The sequence below is a fragment of the Felis catus genome, chromosome E3, assembly GCF_018350175.1.
Source record: "Felis catus isolate Fca126 chromosome E3, F.catus_Fca126_mat1.0, whole genome shotgun sequence".
Taxonomy (NCBI): Eukaryota; Metazoa; Chordata; class Mammalia; order Carnivora; family Felidae; genus Felis; species Felis catus.
In genome coordinates, this window is record NC_058383.1 from 19,883,665 (window position 1) to 19,902,272 (window position 18,608).

Genomic DNA, 18,608 nt, shown 5'->3' on the forward strand with positions numbered 1-18,608 from the left:
TTTCAGCCTCTCCAGACACTTTTTATTGTCTCTGGTGCCCCCTCAGCTTTCCTTCTGGTACCTAGTGGATGTCTTCGTGAGTGTTCTGACCTCCGCCCCTCCGTGGACACGCTCCCTCCCCAGGGTTTTCACGGTCAGCCCCCCGGGGAAGGGCTTTATGGTCCTGAGAAGGGGCAGGCGAGCGTCCTCAGCCCTCCCACCCGTCCAGGAGACTTTTGCTAAACGGCTCAGAGCTGTCTCATCCCAGCCATGCTTGGCTGGGTTGGTTTCTGTCACCGTTAAGCATTGACCGTGGCATTGTCCTGTCATAGGAAGCAGTCCCAAGCATCTCAACCGAGGTGGTGTCTGGGCTCCTTTCTCGCCTCTATCTCCTTGGAGATGCACATCGAGACAGGGACGGGGCCTCAGGGAGCCCCGTCCGGAGCCTCTCTGGCTCTCGCAGGCAGCACATCTTGCAGAGCTTGGTAGGGATCCGGCTCCCCAGGGTTGTGGTTTCCCGTCGATGGTGCTTCCTTCGGCTGGCTCCCGACGCGGACGGTCCCAGCCGCGGCTGGTGCTTGCTTCTCCTGAGCTCATCACGGTTGGTGTTGACCGTAGACGGTGCTCACCACTTCGCACGGTTTCTCCAGGGGAGGTTCTGACATCAGATGGTTCTAAAACAGAGCTGGCATTTGCTGCTGACCGCAATCGTCCCCACTGATGAGTTTTGGCTGGCGATCCCGCCGTGACGGTTCTCCATACAGACGGTTTTGCCACTGACGGATCCTGTTAGAGGTGGCTCGTCGCTGGGGCTCGCAGTGGAGGGTAGACCCAGCCCCCCAGGATCCTGCTGCAGCTTCAGAGTAGACGGTCGTGCCGTTGATCGCTGACGGTCACCGCAGGTGGTGCTTACCTTCCACAGTTCTTGCTACGCGTCACCCTGCCACCGACAGTCGTTGCTACAAACGGGGCTCTCCACCCAAGGTTCAGACGCACTGGGTGCTTTTTAAAGGCGTCTGCTTGGCCGTAACCGCTCTGGGTAAAGTCCAGGCTTGCTGGGGGTTCACGTCCAGTTTTCAAGACCCTAGTGGCCGGTGAGCCTTCTCATGCAGGCACGCACGTCTGGGCAGGCTGCTCGCCCTCGGTGGCCTGGCTTTGGCCTTGCCCCCGACCTTGGTCGCTGGCCTTGGCCTTGCCTCCGGCCCCGTCCTCCTGCAGACTGGTGTTACTTTTCACCCCGGTCTGCACGCCGCCGTCCTCCCGCGTGCCCTGGCGGCTGCTGGCCTGGCTGGAGGGAAGGCTGCTGGTGGAACTGAACAGCCCGCTACTCACCTGGTAGTTGAGGGCGCTGCTGCCCAGACTGATGAAGCTCATGCTGGTCAGGCTGCTGGCCCCGCTGCCGATGCCGCTGCTGGGCAGGCTGGTGTCACTCTTCCCCTCCAGCCTGGTCTGCTCTGTGCGCCCGGCTGCCTCCTTATCTGGCTGGGAGAGTAGGTGGCACACAGCTGGCTGCTCTGGGCGCTGTCTGTCTGGGTGTTGAGACTTCTGTGCAACCTCACGATGTGTCTCTTGGCCACCAGGCTGACCTCACTGTTCTCCTCATCCCCTGCATACCCGCTGTCCAACAGGCTGGTGTCACTGTCCCCGCATGTCCCCAGGCTGGACTGTCGCGGGCTCAGCAAGTCGCTCTCCCTTCTCCACGCGTTTCCCAGGTTGCTGCCCGGAAGTCTCAGGGGCCCCTGAGTGGCTCCTGCGTCATGGTGTGGCCACGCGGGTGACTGGGGCTCTAAGCTGGGGGATGGGAGGCCTGGAGCTTGGTCCTGAGCATTCCAAGCAGCAGACTGCCCTGTTGTACCCTGGAGGAAAGTGAGGGACAGAGGATCTGGTTTATCCAGGGGGAGGGGACCCTGGGAGGCCTCTGAATGGTGGGTGTGGTTTGTCTGGGGGGAGAGGCGGCTCAATTTATAAGGTGGCCTTTCAAAGGGCAGTGTTCTGATTGGCTGGCCCGGTTCCCATGGTGATGGGTCTATGAGGCGGGGTGGGTGTGGGAGGGAGGACAATGCTGTCCTGGCACCAGTTACATCAGTGGCTGGGGCTGGAGGTGGGTAGAAAAAGGACTTATGGCCAGAGAGAGGCAAGGACCACCTTCCTGGGGACATTTCCTACGGGGCCTGTGGCCTCTGCTTTGCCATATCATGACATCTGGGTGTGCCTCCTGGCTGAGCCCCTTCTGAGCTGCATTTCTTCAGGATGTCATTGGTTACTGGTCCCACATCACACCCTACCCCTTCCTCACCTCGAGGTGCGGTCATGTGGGCTGTTTTCTTATTTGGAGCTCTTACCTGCCACAGGGACTTTGCACTGGCAAAAAAAAAAAAAAAAGTTTCTACCTGGTATGTTCTTCCCTCAGCCCCTTGGCCTTCAAGCCTCAGCTAAAGTGTCCCTGGCCTCTACAAGAACATCCCTCTGTTATTCTCTATGTCACTTTCTAACTTAGGTGCTTTATGGCATTAAGTGCAATTTGCAAGTCTTTCGATGTGTCAGTTCCTTATTGCTGGTTCCCTCTGCTCGAATATCTTTGCAAGGGCAGAGATTTTGTTTCCTTATTCTCTCGGGGAGGCTAGGACCTGTGGCCCTGGTGAGTTGGGAGCTGCTGGAGACTCGTCAGCAGTGATGAGCAGACCGGAGTTGGAGCAGGCCGCTGCATGGGGGGACGTCCGGTGGGCAGGGTGGGACAGGGAGCTGGGTGGGGCCAGTGCAGGAATCCAGGAGTGACAGGGAGGGCCCGGACCATCGAGTGGCCACAGAGTTGGGAGATCCTGGGTGTATCTAGAAGGCAGGACTCAGGGCTTGCTGAGGGGCCGTATCTGGGGGCTCGAGGAAGAGCAGGGTCAAGGCCAGCTGCGGGGTCCACGAGCCTCTGGGTGAGGGGCAGGATGGCCTTCTAGAAATGGCACGGCCTCCTTCTGAAGCACGCCGAGCGGCATGCACCGTGGTAAGGGCTGTGAGGAAGGGCAGGGCCTAGTGTCTCAGAGGTGAGATCAGCGTGGGTTCGAGCCTCAGCTCGTCCGCTTCGGAGCCGTGCTTAGCGATGCCCCAAATGGGTGGTGGCGATTAAACCCTCCACAAACATTGGTTGAAGAGAAATGAGTGCTAAGTGTTCTGTTAGACCCTCTACAGACAGCCGGGCAGTCCCTCCTTGCTGGGCCTCACAGTCGAGAGTTGGGGGGACACACAGGTTCATTTCCAACAGAAGTGCTGTGGGGAAAATAAAACGGGGAGGCGGGGGGACGGTAGGCTGGACGGTGCTCCATGAATAGAGTGACTGCCCCTCTCCATCTTGGGACTCTGGCCTGCTGTGGTTCCACTCCCGTGTCCTCCCCCCGGGTGACATCCCGTGACCACCTCAACCTCTCTGAACCTCAGCTCCCCCAGCCGGGCGGACAGGAAACACCCAGGCTAGGGTCTGCCCCTAGGTTCACTGTGGCAGCGCTGTCCAACCTCATGGAACCTTCTATTCAAGACAGTATAAGTGTTTGCATGAAAAAAAATACACAAGTGTATGTGCAAACGTACATATGTATGCATATATACCTAAGTACGTATGTGTATGGATGCAAATACATTCACGGTATGTTTACATATGAATACAGAAGAATATGCATACGTGAGTGCACACGAGAATATATATCCACATGCGTATATGCATATGTAAGCATATCCACATGAAGACATATGCAAATATATATAAACATGCACACACTTTTTGGAAACCACAAACCCTCCGGCTCTCAGCATCACCCTCCAGGGTGCCTACTTGCCCCCGAGGTTCCCCCTGCCGAGCTCTCTTATCCCAGAGCCTCCCCTGGGACCCTGCGATGGACCCCGTGTTCTCTTTGCTGGAGGCCCCGTTGTCTGGCTGCGTCCGGCCAAGGACCCGTGTTTGTTCACTCTGGAGCGCCCCTGTGTGCTCACCGGGCAGTGGGGTGAGTGTACTCCCCTGAGAGGCACAGCCCAGCACAGGCCGCGGCACTGGGAACTCCTGGGCCCGGTGCCAGGCTGTAGAATGACCGGGTATGGAGGACGTGTTGCACCCCGGGCACCTAGCTAGACGCTGGCATGCACTGTCTCGTTGAAGCTCATTCCATCCTTAGCCTGCCCCGAAGCCTGGCCCCTGACTGCCTGATTGGGCTGCCAGGCAGGCAGTGCTTGTCCCGGGGGTAGTGAGAGGCATTCCTGGGGGCCAGAAGTGGTGGGTACCTCCCTTCTCAGGTGCACTTGGCACTTGAGCAGGTGGTTCCAGGGATGGACCTGGGTCCCTGATGACAGGACCTTGGACTTTCTACCTTCTGCAGGGAGCAAGATGAAGCTTAGCCATGGCCTGGAGGGGTGAACTGTTCCAAAAGAAGGAAATTCTTCCTCCGAGTTGCATTCTGCCCCACCCCCAGCTGTTAAAATTATTTAGGACATATGAAAGAAAGAAAGAAAGAAAGAAAGAAAGAAAGAAAGAAAGAAAGAAAGAAAGAGAAGGAAAGAAAGAAAGAAAAAGAAGGAAGGAAGGAAGGAAGGAAGGAAGGAAGGAAGGAAGGAAAGAAAGAAAGAAAGAAAGAAAGAGAAAGAAAGAAAGAAAGAAGGAAAGAAAGAAAGAGAAAGAAGGAAAGAAAGAAAGAGAAAGAAAGGGGAAGTAAAGAAAGAAGAGAGAGAGAGAAAGAAAAAGGAAAGAAAGAAAGAAAGAAAGAAAGAAAGAAAGAAAGAAAGAAGAAGAAGGAAGGAAGGAAGGAAGAAAGGAAGGAGAGAAAGAAGAGAGAAAGAAAAAGGAAAGAGAAAGAAAGAAAGGAAAAGGAAAGAAAGAAGGAAGGAAGGAAGGAAGGAAGGAAGGAAGGAAGGAAGGAAGGAAGGAAGAAGACATTACAGGGGCTTCTGGATGGTTCAGTTGGTTAAGCATCTGACTTTTGATTTTGGCTCAGGTCATGATCTTGGGGTTGTGAGATCAAGCCCTGTGTCGGGCTCCATGCTGAGTGAGAAGCCTGTTTGGGATTCTCTCTCTCACCTTCTCCCTCTGCCCACCCCTCCCCACCCCCCCAACTCTCTCTCACTATAAAAAAAAGAAAAAAGAAGAGATTACTGATAAACCTCCAAACCCATCTACCCCTCCCCATTCTCTCTCCGTGGCAGTCCAGAATCTTACGCTCGACATTGAATCTGACGCACGTCTCTGTACTTGGGGGTAGAAGAGGACGTACCCCTAAGCCAACATGGAATTGTGTCGCATGCTATCAATCTTGATATAAATGGCGTTCTTGATGTGTGCTTTTCCAACTTACGCTGAACACCACGTGCGACTCCTCTGTGCTGTGTCGCAGCTCAAGTTCACCTCCCGTACTGTAGGGTATCCTATTGATGAGCGTCGTGATTCGTCCATTCTAACTGGTGAGCATTTAGGTTGCTTCCCCCTTTTCCCTTGCGATAGGCGTGCCTTTAAGTGTCTCTGACATGATGTTTCCCCTGCAAATTTCTGAGAAGTGTCCTCCCAGACTAAGAAAGCTTCCAGTCATTTTAATTGCACGTAACGAACAGAGCAGACACTTCTCCTCAACAGTCGGGCCTCATCTTCCATCTGAATGTTTCTATGAGGTTCGGCTTAGGGATGGGATGAATCACTGGGGCATCTGTGGCCTGCATTATTGGGCCGTAAAACATGGCCCTTACGAATGTTCAGCTTTAGCTGAAGATGAGGTCACAGGGCTGCCCCCTTGGGCGGGGATGAGGGGTGGGGGACAGCAGGAAGCAGGGGGACGCTGGGGTGGCCGAAAGCGGGTGACCCTCTCTCAGGGCTCGTCACCCAGCTCCCGTTAGCTGTGGCAAGACCCCATCTTGTGGTCTTCATTGTGGACTCAGCGTGTGGAGGAGGGGGTGGGGTGGGGGAGGGCGGAGGAGAAGCAGCCTGAGGATGAGGAGGGGCAAGAATATTCCCTAGAGCAAGTATGAGAACCGCACAGCAAAGTAACCAGCAAGCGCTCAGAGGTCTGAGTTCAAATCCTCGCAATGCTGCTTATCAGCTGTGTGATCCCTGGTGGCTTACCTAACCTTTCTGTCTCAGTTTGGGTTCCCTCAAGAGCAGCCTTAAGGCCTGGGCTTGGATCCAGTAGTTTATTTGTGGGGGGGGGTCCCAAGAAGCCCCGTGAAGAGGTGGGGCTGCAAGACAGGGAAGGCAGGGAAGCCAGTAATGGGGGCGTTCCAGAGAATGTGGGAGTCGGCTTGGGCCTCTCAGAGGCTGAATGGAGCACATCTCAGGGGCCTGGGGGTTTAGCCACGGGCTCCCTGAGCAAACCCCTGTGATGCCTGAGGAGCCCTGAGGCAGAGGAGGGCAGAGGGAGATGGAGCACAGGTGCACGCTGGGGGGAGAAGCCATCACTCAGTACCATCCGGACGGAGGCTGACAACCCTGGAGGGCCAACAGGACCTGGGTGGGGCTGTCACTGGAGCCTGCTAGAGTTGCCTCGTCTGCGGGCTCATGGCCCCTCAGGCCGTGGCGAGGATTCAGTGAGGCCAGTAAGCGCTCAGCAAGCCCGAAGTACCCGGAGCCTCCCCCAAGCTCCCCCGAGATTGTGGCAGGACCGGCTTGGAGACCCTGTGTCTCACGCTCTGGGGGCTTCAGGCTGTGGGGCGTGGAGAGGTCAAGGCCCCCAGAGTGTCTGTCCACCTTGTCCGCCTCAGGCGGCACACAAGTACTGGCCCGGGGGGGGGGGGTCTCAGGAGACCACCAGAGGGAGACCAGCGCCCCTCCAGGCAAGACGGAAGGGGGTCCCTCCCGGTCAGCCGAGGCCACCCTGAGCACAGAACACGCAGGGCGGTAAGCAGTCTGTGGGAATTACTGTCTCCGTTCAGCACGTGACTGAGAGGGTTTCTGGGATGGGAGACCTTCCTGAACGGTCCCGAGCAGCCTGAGGCGGCCGTCCTAACCCGAGCTGGAGTCCTATGTAGTCAAAATGACCCCTGAAAACCCGCTTCACCTGTCAGGCCCACAGGTTTGTGAAGACATTCCTCCCCGGACCTTCTGAGGCACGCACACTCCAGCTTGGGAACCGTCTGGTGAGACCCAGGGTCGTGGGCAGTGCGTTCTCAGATGCCCGGGCTGGCCTGCCAGGCCCGCGGGCCCCAAACTACCAGCAAGTCCTTGGTGGTGTGGGCTCTGGGGTCAGACAGACATGGACCCCCCACCCCCCCCACCCCAGGCCCTGTCTCCTCCCGGCCGCCATGTCAGGTTATCCAAGCCTCCTCAACCCGGTTTCCTCTTTTGAGAAAGGGGGCCAGTAAATGCCGGCTCTCGATATCCTGGAGGTCAGGGAGCGTGTCAGGGAGGTCAGGGAGGTTTTGACCCTGCTGAGCCCTCGGGCTGCCGAACACACAAACGTAAAGCATCCAGAGCAGTGACTGATGCTTGGGAAGTTCACTAGGTTTAATTACCCCTAGTATCCTGTGGTGACGCAAAACCTTTATCATCAACGTAAGGCGAGCTGGAGTCGCTCATTTTGGGGGCGGGTTAAATGAGAGGGTAGGGTTATATCTTAGCCAGGTGCTGAGTCCTAAAGCCAGAAGGAGGCTGAACGGGCGCTGGGTGGGACTCTGGTGCTGGGGTGGGGAACCCTGGCAGACGAAGTGCTTATTAAGTCCCAAGTTACAGATGAGGACGCTGAGTCTCAGTGAGCAGAAGGAGATCTCCGAAGGCCACCATGGCTGGCACACAGCAGCCAGATCTTCTGGCTCCCGGTCTAGTCTACTCTGAGGGGCACCCGAGCGTAACAGGTTTGCAGATAGGGACACGGGTTCTCCGACAGGGGAAGCGGTGCCTGAGCCACGGACCAAGCGGGGGGCAGCGCTTGAGGGAGAAGCCACTTGTGTCACGGAAGGGCCGGTGTGGGACACCGTGGGAGCTGCGTGCTCAGGGACACAGGGAGTGGCAGCATGGCAGAGCGGGACTGGGAGGGCCCCGCCAGCCTCCGCCCCCCCGGCACGCTGGATGTGTGACCCTAGGCACCTCAGTCTCCCTGTTTGTAAAGGGAGGCCACACTATCAACTGCCTCTCTCTCTGGGCTTTTGGGGTGCAGGTGGGGAGCCCCCGTCTCCAAGCTCCCGGTGGAGAAAACATTGCCAGGGTACTTAACCATCACCCAGTCTGCAGATGGGGCCCTGGCTGCCCGCCCTGTGTCTCTGCGGGGCTTCTGGATTAACCCCCAACCGGTCGCTCCCGGGCAGAGGGCACCAGCAAGGGGCTTGGTTGGCCCTGAGTTAGCACAGCCAGGGCCGTCCTTGGAAAGAGGCCACTGCTGAAGGGTCAGCTTCCTTTTCACCAAATTATTCCTCCACGTTCACAGAGTGGAGGAATTATTGGCAGAAAATGAGGATATAAAACCCCGCTAGAGCCGCGCACCTTTTAGGGGCACTGAATTCTGAGAGCTTGGAAGCACTCCAGCAGATTGGTTCATTTTTAATGGTCTAGGACTGTAGTTCATCTGTTTAATTCAAACGAGGTGACATAATATCTTTCATTTGGACTTATTACCAGCACGGTGGTGATTCGGCTCCCAGCATTCTCCAGGCAGGATATTCTGTCATTACCGCACATTTTCTTTTTCTGGCCAAATTGAAAGTCCGCGGGAAGGGCTGCAGCCTTGGAAAGGAGAGATCAACCGAGAATAGGTCACATCGGGTATTAAGGAATGAAAATGAATTCATTCTTTCCTCCGTTGAATAAGCAGCTGTACTTGCGTCTCTGTGATCCATGAAATAGGCTGTCAGGAAAATTGGAAATGGGCTGCGTTTGAACTTCACCCGCCGACTCTGCCCCGTCACCTTGGAGACTGGTTCTGCGGCCAGGGCAGGGGCAGGGGCAAGAGGGGGCGCTCACTTCTATGGGGCACCCACCATATGCCAGACGCCTGGCTTCAGTGGTCCCAGAGGGGGACCCCCCCTGAGTATCCCCATTCTGTAGATGAGGACAACAAGGCTCAGAAAGATCCAGGGACTTGCCTGAGGTCACTGAGGCACAGAAGGAGCACAGACCCTGGGTCTGAGGTGCCCAACATTACGGACTTGAACTTGGCCCGGAGAACCTCAAAGCCCCGCCTTCCCCAGGCAGGCTGCTCAACATCAGGTGTCAGCTTCCCCCATGATGGAAATATGCGCGGCGAGGGTTACGTGGGGGAATGAACACGGTGAACTTGGCGTGGGGCTCCCTGCAGAGTGATAGCTCCCAAAGGTCTTTGTTATTATGGGCTTTCGCCTTCACATGCCTCAGATGACGGAGCACCAAGAAGGGAGCCTGGAAACAAGTGACCTGCCCTAAGACCCAGTGCAGGTGGTCACGGGGCTGCAAGCTGGCCTTGGAGTGACCCAACAGTCCCTGTTCCTTCTGCTGCACTGGGTAGTAGAAAGTCTGGGGTGGGGAGGGGCTTTTGAGAGGTTTATAATGGAAATACCCCCCATCTGCTTTATCTCCCTCCAGAAGACCCTTCCCCAGCCCTGTGTACTTGACTCAGTTATTGTGTTCCTCGTTTGTCTCGCACGCAGCCTGGCATTTGTGTGAGGGAGGGCGATTTGATCAGCTTGCTGTTGTACCCCCGATGCCTAGAACCCGGGCTGGGGATGGGTAGGGTGGGTGAGGCAGGTCCTCCAAGCACAGGCTTAGAATCCTCTCTGTGGTTAAAATTTTGATATTTTGTTCATCGTAGATGCTTTTGCATTCGTTTTTGTTTTTAATAATATTGCATAAAAATTTTGGTTATCTAGATTGCTGAGTTTTTTTTTTTTTTCAATCACTCTCCTAAGTTTAGCCCCTGAGTTGAGTTCCTCACTTGCCTCACCCTGGTCCCAGCTCTGCCTAGAATGGTGTCTGTCACCTCCTTATATTCAATAAAGATGTATAGAATGATTGATGTCCTATTAGGTCTCCAGACATTTTCTAGGTCCCTGGAGAAGTCTTCAGTGGGTGTTCCAGGCTCTTTGTATCTGAAGGAAGCGAGAGCCCCAAAGGGAGCTTTTACTTGGCTCCAGAATCTGGGGAACAGCTGAGATTTTCTGCTCCCGGTGAGAATAAAGGCGTGTCTCTTCCAGGATCTGATTGCGGAACCAATGGGAGCCCGGACCTTGACAGCTGCCCAATGGCAGAATGGAATGCAAGAAATCCACGGGGCTCTGGAAACCTAGGCGGAATGGCGTGCCTTCATTAGGGACCACCGCACCTTTCCCCCTCCTGGATGTTTCTTGCAATGAAAAGCCACATCGAGTTGCGCTGACGCTCATTAGCGTAATGAGATCTGGCTTTGCGGTGCTGCTAACCCCCTTCTCTCATCTGGAGCACATCTGGGCTGAACCAGGGTGTGGTCTGCTGTGATACCTGATGCTCCATTTCGATGAAATAGCGGATCTTGCCTCTACCTTTGGCTTTATTTCCCACCAAAGCTGAGGTTCCGTCGAGATGCATTTTTCTAATTAAGGCAGGAGTAAGAAATAACCTCCTATATAATTTAAAATGGTAAAATCATCGATACCTTTTCCAGCCACAGCTTTAAATCTTAGCCACCAATGACTCCCCTATTAACGGGCCTAATTAAATCCATTTTTCAGGACGTCTTTGGCAAATTCCATTTTAGCAAAACTGTAGGAAGTTCAGTTTGATTTGTCTCTGCTCCCCAGGGCTCTCTTGTAAAAACGAGGAAGGGATGGATGCCTGTCTCTTGTGGCTTCTGTTCATTGATTCACTCGGCAAATATTTACTGAGCACCTACTATGTGCATTGGCATTAAACTAGGAAAGGAGGAGGGGGAAGTGAAAAGACAGTCAGTTTCCTATTCCAGTGGCCAGAGGGGAATGGAGGTCACTTGTTCATTCAACAAACATGTATTGAGTCTACTGACAGGGGAGTCCCTGTGCCAAAGCCCTGGTATCACGGTGATGAGGTGCTACAGTTCATATTCAGTGTGGTAAATGCTCTGATAGGCTTGAGTAGAGGGGACTGTGGGAGCTCAGACTGGGAAGCTGAGGGTCCGGAAGATTCCCTGGAGCTGAGTTTTAAGGGACATGTAGGTGTCAGCCATGTGAAGCCAAGAGAGAAGGAGGTGTTATAGGAGCAAAGGTGGATGGGCCAAGAGTAAAAACTGAGGGTAGGGTACTGAGAGCATCTGCTACTGGAGGGATCTCATTTTTTTTCCAGCCCGAAAAGAATTTGTCATGATTGAATGGTGAGGATGAGTGAGAGGGAGAGGCTGAAAATACAAGGAAGAGAGGAGATCACTGATGGAGAGCGGGCCAGGAAGAGATGGAAGGTGTTGTGAATAAGAAAGAATGCAAGTGGAGGGCTTGGTTGAAATGGTAGGAGGCTGTGGTTGGTAAGTAGGAGGCTGGGATTCAAGCTCAAGCATGAGGTTGAGCATGTCGGGGACATGGATGTGGGCGGCTGAAGTGGATGGAAAGTGAAGTCCATTGGAATGGGGAGGCTAAGGGCCAGAGGTGAAGATGGGGACTGGTCCATTCACATTGGACATCAAAGTCCCCAGGGACTTGGGGGTGGAGAAGACTAAATCAACTGCCAAAGTTGTTAATGAATATTAAACATGACCATGTAGGGGCCCCTGGGTGGCTCAGTCGGTTGAGCATCTGACTTCGGCTCAGGTCATGATCTCGCTGGGTTCGTGAGTTCGAGCCCTGTGCTGGGCTCTGTGCTGACAGCTCAGAGTCTGGAGCCTCCTTCAGATTCTGTGTCTCGTCCTCTCTCTGCCCCTCCCATGCTCATGCTCTGTCTCTCTCTGTCTCTCAATAATAAATAAACGTTAAAAAAATTAAAAAAAAAAACATGACCATGTATCCCAGTCCCACTCACAGGGTAGGGTGAACCAAGGGTGTTTGTCAACCATTGGGTGCTGGATCTGGAGGGAGCCATGTTGGTCAGAACAACAGCTCAGTCCAAAGAGGCATTATCTAACTGGTGAGTCTGGCTGGAAGTCTTGGAAAGAATTCAGAGGACAGAGACGAAAAGGCAGAACAGAGAGTCTCATAGCCAAGGAGAGGCAGGAGGCCTCAACAGGAAACGGGGTCAGGAACCAGGGAAGTCCAGAAGAGGTCAATAGCTGAGTTCAAGATTATCTGAAGTACATGGTTCTGGATGAAGGCTGTGGATAAGGAGAGGAAATAAGGGCTCATGATTCTTGGGGGGACATGGGTAGTCAAAGAGATGGGCAAAGAGTGTAGGGTGCTGACTCCGCTTAGATGTTCCTTGAGGCTTCATACCTATGGAACCCCAAGGCTCCCTGGTATCCAGTCAGCCAACCGCTGATGAAAGGCACGGAGTTCAGACTCTGGAGTCAGATCGACCTGGGAACAGAGAGAGGAAGCTGGAGAACCACACGACCCTGGTGCCATAAAGGCCAAGGGGAGGAAAAGTTTAGCAGCTCCACTGCTGAATGTTGCTGAAACATCAGGCAAGGGAAGGAGGAAGGTTTTCACGATTCTCTCGTTTTCATGATGAAGACTTTGGAGAACGAGACAGAGTAAAGGCTTATATTATTCATACAGAAAGTTGGGGGCACAGCCTCCGGTGCCAGTTAGCTATGGCTGCGTAACAAAGATCTCTGACACGAAGACTTATTAGTTCTTATGTCTGCAGTTTGGTTGCGGTATTCTGCTGATCTGGACCAGGCTTGGCTGGTCTTGAACAGACTCACTCATGGCCAGCTGGTAGACCGGCCCGGGGCTAGCTGGTCTAGGATGGCCTCAGCTGGAACAGCCTGCTGGCGTTCCCTGCGGTCTAATCCTCCAGGAGGCTAGCCCCGTGGTTACGGCCCAGGCAGAGGGAACGGCATGTGCAAAGACCCCGAGGTGGGAGCAAGCTTGGCCGTTTGAGGAGGAGCGAGGAGGCCAGTGTGGCTGACAGCAGCATGCACAGGGAGGGGCAGCAGAGATGAGATCAGAGAGCGAGTGCCACAAGGGGAATATCGTGAGCACCTTGTGGACCACGGTAAGGACGTAGGGTTTCTACTCTTATTATGATGATGACGCTTGTTTTCAGCCGTGTTGCCCCGGCTGACTCCACGTTGGCTTCCACTCCATGCCACAGGTTTTGCATTTCATCCAGCCGTGTTGCGGCGGACTTTGCTCCTCCCCTCCCCGTGCTGGCATTTCCCACCTCTTGGCCTCACTGCGTGATCCAAGACAGGTCAGTGTCCCGGGTCCAGAACTCGCAGACTCTTGCTCCTAAAAACCCCGTCCTCCAGGGCACGAGGTTGTGGCCTGCAGGCTACCTCTGGTCTGTTGCCTGTTTTCGCACAGAAAATTGTATCGGAAGGCAGCCACGCCCGTTCATCCACCTGTCGTCTGTGGCCGCTTTTGTGTCACAATGGCGGAGCTGAGTAGGCGTGAAAGAGCTGTATGGCCCACAAAGCCCAGAATATTTATTGTCTGCTCCTTTGGAGATAAAGCTAAACCTTCTGGAACTTAAGAGGGAGCCCGTTGGATTCTCTTCTGCTTTGGAGGGTGGGGAAGTTGGGGGTCTGCGGAATTGCCTGAGGGTAGTGGAAGGTGGCAGCGTAGATAGACCTACCCTGCGCTCTGGTTTCCGGCATCTTGTCCCTCTGCTCCCTGCCTCCCTGGGCCGACAGAGTGATGCTTCTGGGCCTGGACAGAGTGATGCTTCTGACGTCTTAGTCTGCTCAGGCTGCCATGACAAAATAGCAGACTGGGTGGCTTACACTGCAGCCATTTGCGTCTCACGGTTTTGGCGGCTGGGGAGTCCAAGCTCAAGGTGGCAGCATGGTCAGCTTCCCGGGGAGGCTCTCTTCCTGGCTTGGCGATGGCCAGCTTCTCACGGTGTCCTCGCATGGTAGAGGGGCGGGGTGGGGAGCACACGCCCTGTGGCTTCCTGTCCTTATAAGGACACTGATCTCATTATGGGGGCCCCATCTTCATGACCCCATCTAGCCTGATGACCCCCCAAAGGCCCTGTTTCTAACACCATCACATTAGGGCTTAGGGCTTCAGCCCATGAACTGGTGGTGGGGGGGGCACAAGCGTTCCATCCATCACCCTGAACATCTATTCTTTCTACCTGTGCCCTCTCTTGGAGCTAAAGGGGGGAGGCAGGGCAAGGTAGGTGCTGGTCAAGAGCATAGTCTCCGGAGTTATGCACACCCGAGTTCAAGTCTGCTGTAATCTGGGGCAAATCCCGGGACCTCAGTTTCCTTAGCGTAAGAGCTAATGGTAATTCCCACCTCTTTGGGGTGCTGGGAGCAGGGGCATTTCTGCAACCCCGGGCAGGATGCCTGATTTCAGAAAAGCAGGGGGGTGGGAAATCAATATCTCCAAGCTCGCAGCCAATAAAACCTCAGGAGTGGCAATTTCATCTGCACCGTGGCCGCCCGCATCACTAACAGTGTACTCAACACGAGGGTGGTGACGCGTTTGGGGTAAGGGAGGCTCGTAAAAATGACCGATGCAGATATTAACGATTTAATCTGCTAACGCGGCGTGGCCGCAGCCGAGAATCCTATTCGTCAGCATCCAGGAACCCATCAGGAGGAGGCCGGGGGAGAGCACCGGGGCTGGTGCGGGGATGTGGTCCGAATGAAGATGAATCGCTGAGCGCGGTATCGATTTGCCTTGCCTGGAACGGCCGCTTTCTGTTTGGAAATATGGAAAGCAAATTAATGAATAAATGAGCTGGCTCAGTGGCCCGCGCCCCGCTGGGAGCCCCGGTCTCTAAGCCACGTAGGCCGACGGGCTCTGAGCAGAGACCGAGAAAGGTAGCGTTTACCGAGAGGGACAGCGTGGCTTGGTGCGGTGGCCTGAGAACCCGCGGCCGGAAAGGCTTTGGAAAGCAGCGGCAGGTGTCCTGGGGTCAGACAGATTCTTCATTGAATTTTGGCTCTGCCTCCTTCTAGCTGTGGGGTCCCTAAAATCCATGTAATCTCTCTGAACTGGAGTTTCTTCCATCGGCAGAAAGGGGGCAGAAGGGGATCAATGGAAGATTGTATTAAATCGCCTATGTTTTATATTGGCCGTACCTCTTCTGCGCTGTGAGATATCGGGCAAGTTTTCTGACCTCTCTGTGCTTCACATGTCCCTTCTATCATATGGACATAACAGCACCCATCCCTGGGACACAGTGTGGAGGCAATGGTAGCTTTTATGAGTACTCATCATTTGACCAATATTAAGCACTTACTATGTGCCAATTACTGTTCTAGGTGCCTGACGTAGAGCTATGTAGAAAACACAGTGACCTCCCTTCTCTCATTATTTATTATTTAGAAATATAGCCTATGGCTATCCAAGTGCTCCAGCGCCATTTATTGAAAAAAATATCTTTCCTCAATTGAACGGCCTTTGCACTTTTGTCAAAAATCAGTTAACTGTACCAGTGTGTGGCTATTTCTGCGTTTTCTATTCTGTTCCTTTTTTCTATGTGTCTGTCGCTCTAGCAATAACACAGTGTCTTGATTTTTGTATACTGTTTTTTTTTTTAAATTTATTTTGAGAGAGCGCATGCGCACATGTGTGGGGGCAGGGGCAGAGAGAAGGCGGGGAGTGGGAATCCCAAGCAGGCTCCCTACCAGCAGTGCTGAGCCTGACATGCGGTTCAAATTCACGGACTGTGAGATCACGACCTGGGTCAAGTCCAAGAGTCTGATACTTAACCAGCTGAGCCACCCAGGTGACCCTGTATAGTAAGTCTTAAAAGTGGGTAGTATGGCTCCTCCCACTTGGGTCTTTTTCAAAATGCTCAAATTCTAGTTTCTTGCCTTTCCGTATATGTTTTAGAATCAGCTTGCCTATATCTACAAAAAAAATCTTGCTGGGATTTTGATAGGAGTTATGCTAAACTTGTATATATCAATTTGGGGAGAATGGACATCTTTACTATGCTGAGTCTTCTGATCCATGAATACGGTATATCTCTCCATTTATTCAGATCTCCTTTGATTTCTTTCATCAACATTTTGTGGTTTGCAGCATAGAATCCTTGTAATATTGTGCTGGATTTATGCCTAAGCATTTCATTTTTCTGAGCAATCGTAAATGGTACTTAATTTCCATTCCTACTTGTTCAGTGCTAGTATATAGAAATGCAATTGATCTTTGTGTGTTACTCTTGTAACCTATGACTTTGCTGAACTTATTAGTTCTTGGAGTGCGAGTGTGTGTGTGTGCGTGAGTGCAGATCCCTTGGAATTTTCCACATAATCACGTCATCTGCAAATTGCAGAGTTTCGTTTCTTCCTTTCTCATCTATATGCTGGAATTGACTATTATTACATCAGAAGTCCTACACCCAAATGTCTGAAGGGGACTATGGCAAATGGGGGGGGGGTCCATGCCAGTCAAGAGGGGCTGCTACTACCCAGCTATGTGGGTCCAGATCTCTAGACTGTTCAAAGAGATTTTTGATGTTAGCTTGTCTGATATTTAACTGTTGATAAGTTATTCAAATATTTAAACAGCTGTCGGGCCACACAAAACACATCTGTGGGCTGGAGTGAGTTTGCATCAGTTTGCAACCTGGCACAACATGGGTGTTCTGTAAACAGAAGCACCTGTGCCTGCTGCCTGATGTCTCAGGTGGGCGGTGCTTCAGGGACGTGTCGGGCTGCAGGGGCTGGCTGTGTGCCCCGGATTCCCAGGATGGATGAGAAGGCCTAAGGGAAAGCTGTGTCCGAAGGTCATGTCTGGGATTCTCGGGGCTTAGACGCACCAGGCTCCTGCTTCAGTGTCTCTCCAGAGGCAAAACAGCTGTGCCGCAGGTCGGTGAGTGGGTGTGTGTGGCTGCAGAGGAATCGGGAATGAGGGCTGGTGGCTAACGGTGAGGGGGGTGGAGTCAGGACGGGACCAGACAAAACGTGGGAAAACCACAGAAAGTGGCTGGGCTGTCCGGGTGCAAAATGGGAGACGTGGCAGGAGGGAATGAACGAGGACGGAGCATCTCTAACGTGCTGAATATAATGCTAGGTTGGTCCCTCGCTCCCTCCTCCCCTCCCTGCTGCCCTCCTTCCTTCCACCCTGCCCTCCTTCCTTCCTTCCGTGCGACATGTATTTACGCCAGGCCCTGGGCCATGCACTTGTCTCCCATGTATTCCTTACATATTCCTAAAACATAGGCATCACCCCTCCATTTCACAAATGAGGGGACGAAGTTACAGAGAGGGTAAGTGACTTGCCTGGGGTCCCAGAGCTGACCTCACAGTCTGTGCTCTTTGCACTACGTCCACCTCGCTGTCTCACAAAGGGCACAAGAGACCCCTCCGGTGTGTTGTGACAGTCCAGTTCCCAGAGCTCTGGCTGGGGGTGGGACAGGGGTGGGGGTGGGGTGCAGCAGGAGCCGTGGCCACTGGGTCGGTGATTCGGGCCGACCACGAGCTCGGCTGTCTATCAAATGGCACGTGCCACCGCAGGAGGAGAGCCCGGGACCACTGTCCTTCGGTAACTCCTCTACAAAGAGACAAGAAGGGATCAGCCAGTGCCCGAGGGTCTTAACCACATTCCCACTCCCGGAGAGGCTGGTGGCGAAGGAGGCCGCGGTACAGGGCTAAGGGAGGCTTTGTACCAGGATGTGGATGGGAGGTGTGACCCCAAAACCCGCCAGATAGGCTGTGTGGAGCTGTGCGACCATGCCGCAGCTCCGGCTGATTGGCCTCCGGTGGGCAAGGTTGGATCTGAAGGATAGCTGGTGGCCCTTGGGACCTGCCACTGAGACTCTCCGGGGACAGACACCCTCCCCAGGCCCCTACCGTGCCTTCTGATTTCAATCTGCTTCTTCATGGGTAACTATGCAAACAGTAGGAACTTAAGGGAGGAGCATGGCTTGAGGGAGAGTCAATTAATCAGGCCTCTCTGGATTACAAGTGGCAGAAACTCCGATTTTAACTTACTAAGAAAAAAGGGTATTCACTGCTTTGCATAGTCCAGAGCTCCAGGGGATCGAGTCTGCCTACAGGCATAGCTGAATCTGGAAGCTTGAACAGGGGAGCCTGGGTGGCTCTGTGGGTTGAGCGTGAACTTGGGCTCAGGTCATGATCACGCGGTCCGTGAGTTCGAGTCCCGCATCGGACTCGGAGCCTGCTTCGGACTGTGTATGTGTGTGTCTTTCCCTCTCCATGCGCCTTCCCGCTTGCACTCTGTGTCTCTCTCTCCCTCTCTCTCTCTCTCAGAAATAAATAAAAACATTAAAAAATTAGAAAAAAACCCCAAGAAGCTCTAACAGTGTCTTCAGAATACATTTCCACCTGTCACGTGCACTTCCCTCCATGTCGGCTTCTCCCTCAGGCTTCAGGACGACAACAACCCTCATTCCCATAGTCCTCAAGAGCCATCTTCCCCCCAGAGCTTCCAACAAAGGCCCTGGAAGTCGAGTCCTATTGGCCTGGCTTTGTTCATGTGCCTGCCTCTGAACCAATCGAGGGCCAGGAGAGGCATTGGAGCGAGTTGATTGGCTAGGCAGGGTCACATGCTCCCTGTTGGGCGGGCTGGGGCAGCCTCCGTTGGGCCACGTGAACCCAGAGTGGGTGGAGTGGTTCCGCAAAGGGAAACGGGGTTGTTGCTCCTTGAGGAAAACGCGTGCTAGCCAGGGCCCCTTCCCTCCTGGA

At 53.8% G+C, this 18,608-nt stretch overlaps 1 protein-coding gene and 1 long non-coding RNA gene across 3 annotated transcripts; both read right to left on the reverse strand.

Moving 5' to 3' along the window:
* CE3H16orf82 (chromosome E3 C16orf82 homolog) lies at positions 1 to 2,153 on the reverse strand. Its single transcript, XM_019820769.3, has one exon. The coding sequence runs from the start codon at positions 2,136 to 2,138 to the stop codon at positions 1,359 to 1,361; it is 780 nt and encodes a 259-aa protein (XP_019676328.1). The 5' UTR covers positions 2,139 to 2,153; the 3' UTR covers positions 1 to 1,358.
* A 12,242-nt stretch (positions 2,154 to 14,395) lies between these two features.
* On the reverse strand, positions 14,396 to 18,360 carry LOC109495222. Of its 2 annotated transcripts, none has more exons than XR_006590995.1 (3): positions 18,249 to 18,360; positions 14,783 to 14,945; positions 14,396 to 14,648 (listed from the first exon to the last, which is right to left on the reverse strand). It is a non-coding gene; the product is annotated as an uncharacterized LOC109495222 (long non-coding RNA). The 2 variants fall into 2 exon arrangements; XR_002150514.3 differs by having other exon boundaries at positions 14,783 to 14,954; positions 18,249 to 18,346.
* Between the last annotated feature and the right edge of the window lie 248 nt (positions 18,361 to 18,608).

Coding starts and splice junctions, on each gene's coding strand:
- CE3H16orf82 (XM_019820769.3), bottom strand. CDS start 2,138: ATGTCCCCAGGAAGGTGGTCCTTGCCTCTCTCTGGCCATAAGTCCTTT.